Source organism: Polistes canadensis, unplaced genomic scaffold (assembly GCF_001313835.1).
Source record: "Polistes canadensis isolate GaletaPanama2010 unplaced genomic scaffold, ASM131383v1 scaffold_253, whole genome shotgun sequence".
In the NCBI taxonomy this organism is placed as follows: Eukaryota; Metazoa; Arthropoda; class Insecta; order Hymenoptera; family Vespidae; genus Polistes; species Polistes canadensis.
The window spans coordinates 69643-72264 of NW_014569800.1; the positions used below are offsets into that span (position 1 = coordinate 69643).

Consider the following 2622-nt stretch of genomic DNA (forward strand, 5'->3'; position numbering starts at 1 on the left):
AGCTCAGGAAGATGTATTAATATCTATTCAAACCATCCTTTAAGTCAAAAGATTATAACTATGAAAGGTTCATGATTTAGAGCTTCAACATTAAGCAATAAGAAGTTTCATATAGAAAGTAAGGAAAAAATAGAGACCGTTTTAAAGAAAAATAACTATCCTAAGAGTCTTATTAACATGGTATTTAATGAATTCAAAATTGATAAAGATCGTGTAAAAAAACCGATTTTGCAAGATAAAAAGTACATTAAGTTCCCGTATATTAAGCTGTTAGCAAACAAGATAAATAAATGTTTTAAAAACACTAATATTAAACTGGATTTTTAGAATCTGACAAAAATAAACTCTATTAACACTAAATTAAAAGATAAAGTGGATAAATTTGATAAGTTGCACTTAGTGTACACAATACCATGTGAATGTGAGAAGAGGTCAAAAAAAACAGAAATTAAAAAAAAGATTAGACTAACACAAAAATGATTGTAAACCTGAAAATATGAACAAAACCAATACTACAGCGTTAGCTGAACTCCATTTTAAAACAGGACACATTTTTAAATTTGACGCAGCAACTATCCTAGATTTAGAGGAAAACTGGTACAAAAGAATTATTAGCGAAACATATCACATATGTAATAATAATGCAGTAAACTATGAAACAGACACAAACAACCTAAACCACATCTACAACAGAATATTTAAATTTTAAACATAATAAATAATAAAGGACACCTTACACTGATGTTATCTAGGCTAACAACACTAGTCTAGATTGAAACAGTTTTGTTGAGGCTTTTAAATAATAACGATCAAACTAACGAAGTTTAGATTTATTGTGTTTTAGAATATTATAAAAAAAAATGTATGTCGAAATTAAATAAAAAAGACGCTGAGCTTTAATGATTAGGGTAACGTAAAAAATTATATTGTATAAAACGCATGTATCGTAATGAGAAATAAGAAAATAAATTTTCCAGTTGCTGAAAAAGTCCTAATAAAGGGACGAAACGTCCAACTCAATTAACACTAGAACTACCAGACCAGTCAAAATGACTGGTCGCGCAAATTCATTATTTAATTCCCACCTCACGTTACATTTTTTTTTCAAAATTATATGATGACTTTTCTAGATATAAGAAATGGTTTGTAAAAATAATTTTTTTTTTTTATAACTTAAACAGAATTCGAATAAATTTTGGCATTTGCTACTTCTACCAATACCAGTCATTTTGACTGGTACTTCTTAAATTCGACATAAATCTGAAAATATCTGTTTTTTGAAATTAACACCGTCGATTAGATATTTAGACGAGTGTATTATTCTTTGTTGTAATATATTTTCTCATGTTACTGCTTATATGGCGATAATACATTGTGATATACTCGTTGCCGTAGTGTATCGAAATAATAGAATCGATGTAGTTTTACGCGATCATTCTTTATTCCATAGTCGTGGGAATAGCATCTATTTTTTAGTTATATAGCGATTTTTTGTAATCCATAAAAAATGGCAAAACGTATAAAAACCTCTGATTTGCTGCGAAAAATAAACAATATTTCAATGGAAGCTTCTGATATCGAGGATGAAGAAAGTGACCAAGAAGATATTGAAACAGTTTATAGTGGTAATAATGATAAGTTTGATGAGTTTAAAGATCATGAAGAAGTTCGAGAGTCCTCGGACAGTGAATTAGAAAATATTTTGAATTTAMGGAAAAAAAGACGTGCTCGTATAGTTTCCAGTTTTGAAGAGGAAAAAGAAAATATAAATAAAAAAAATGAAATTGCTGCAGACGGAACCAATTGGGAAAAAATACAAGAAGGATCTACAACTGGAAGATTACCACTTCATAATATTTTCAAAGATATATCCGGCCCCACATGATATGCTAAAAGAAATATTATCAAAGGTGAAGTAAATAGCGCATTTTTATTACTGATTGACAGGAATATTCTTGATTATATAATATTTTGAACGAAATTAGAAGCTTTTCGAGTTTTGGGTAAAAAATGGACTTTAAGTGAAACAAAAAATAAAGCTTTTATTGCAATTTTATATGCTCGGGGAGCATACAAAGCAAATAATTTGAATCTGTCATATTTATGGGACAAAGAATGGGGACCGAACTTCTTTTCCAAGACTATAAGTCGAATAATTTCAGTGAAATTTTGAAATTTATTCGYTTTGATAAAAAAAGTGAAAGAAGCCAACGTTTGAAAAATGACAAATTTGCTTTGATATCAACAGTATGGGATAGGTTCATTCAAAATAGTCAAAATTGCTACAAGCCAGGAGAAAATATCACAGTTGACGAACAACTCTTTGCAACAAAATCCAGATGCTGATTTACGCAATATTTGCCGTCTAAACCTGACAAATTTGGAATAAAATTTTGGCTGGCATCTGATGTAAAAACAAAATATATTCTAAATGGGTTTCCTTATTTAGGGAAAGATGAAACACGAGCAAAATCGCAATCTCTTAGTGAATACGTCGTACTAAAACTTATCGAACCAAATACTATGAAAGGAAGATGTATAACAACCGATAATTTTTTTACAAGCTTACCGCTAGCATCCAAATTGCTTTCAAAAAAAACCACGCTTGTTGGCACTATACGT

The 2622-nt window shown here is 29.5% G+C and overlaps 1 protein-coding gene across 1 annotated transcript; it reads left to right on the plus strand.

The window, feature by feature from the left end:
• The first annotated feature begins 1507 nt into the window (after nt 1-1507).
• LOC106790656 lies at nt 1508-1885 on the plus strand. The gene has a single exon (XM_014755723.1). The coding sequence runs from the start codon at nt 1508-1510 to the stop codon at nt 1883-1885; it is 378 nt and encodes a 125-aa protein (XP_014611209.1).
• Nucleotides 1886-2622: the final 737 nt, after the last annotated feature.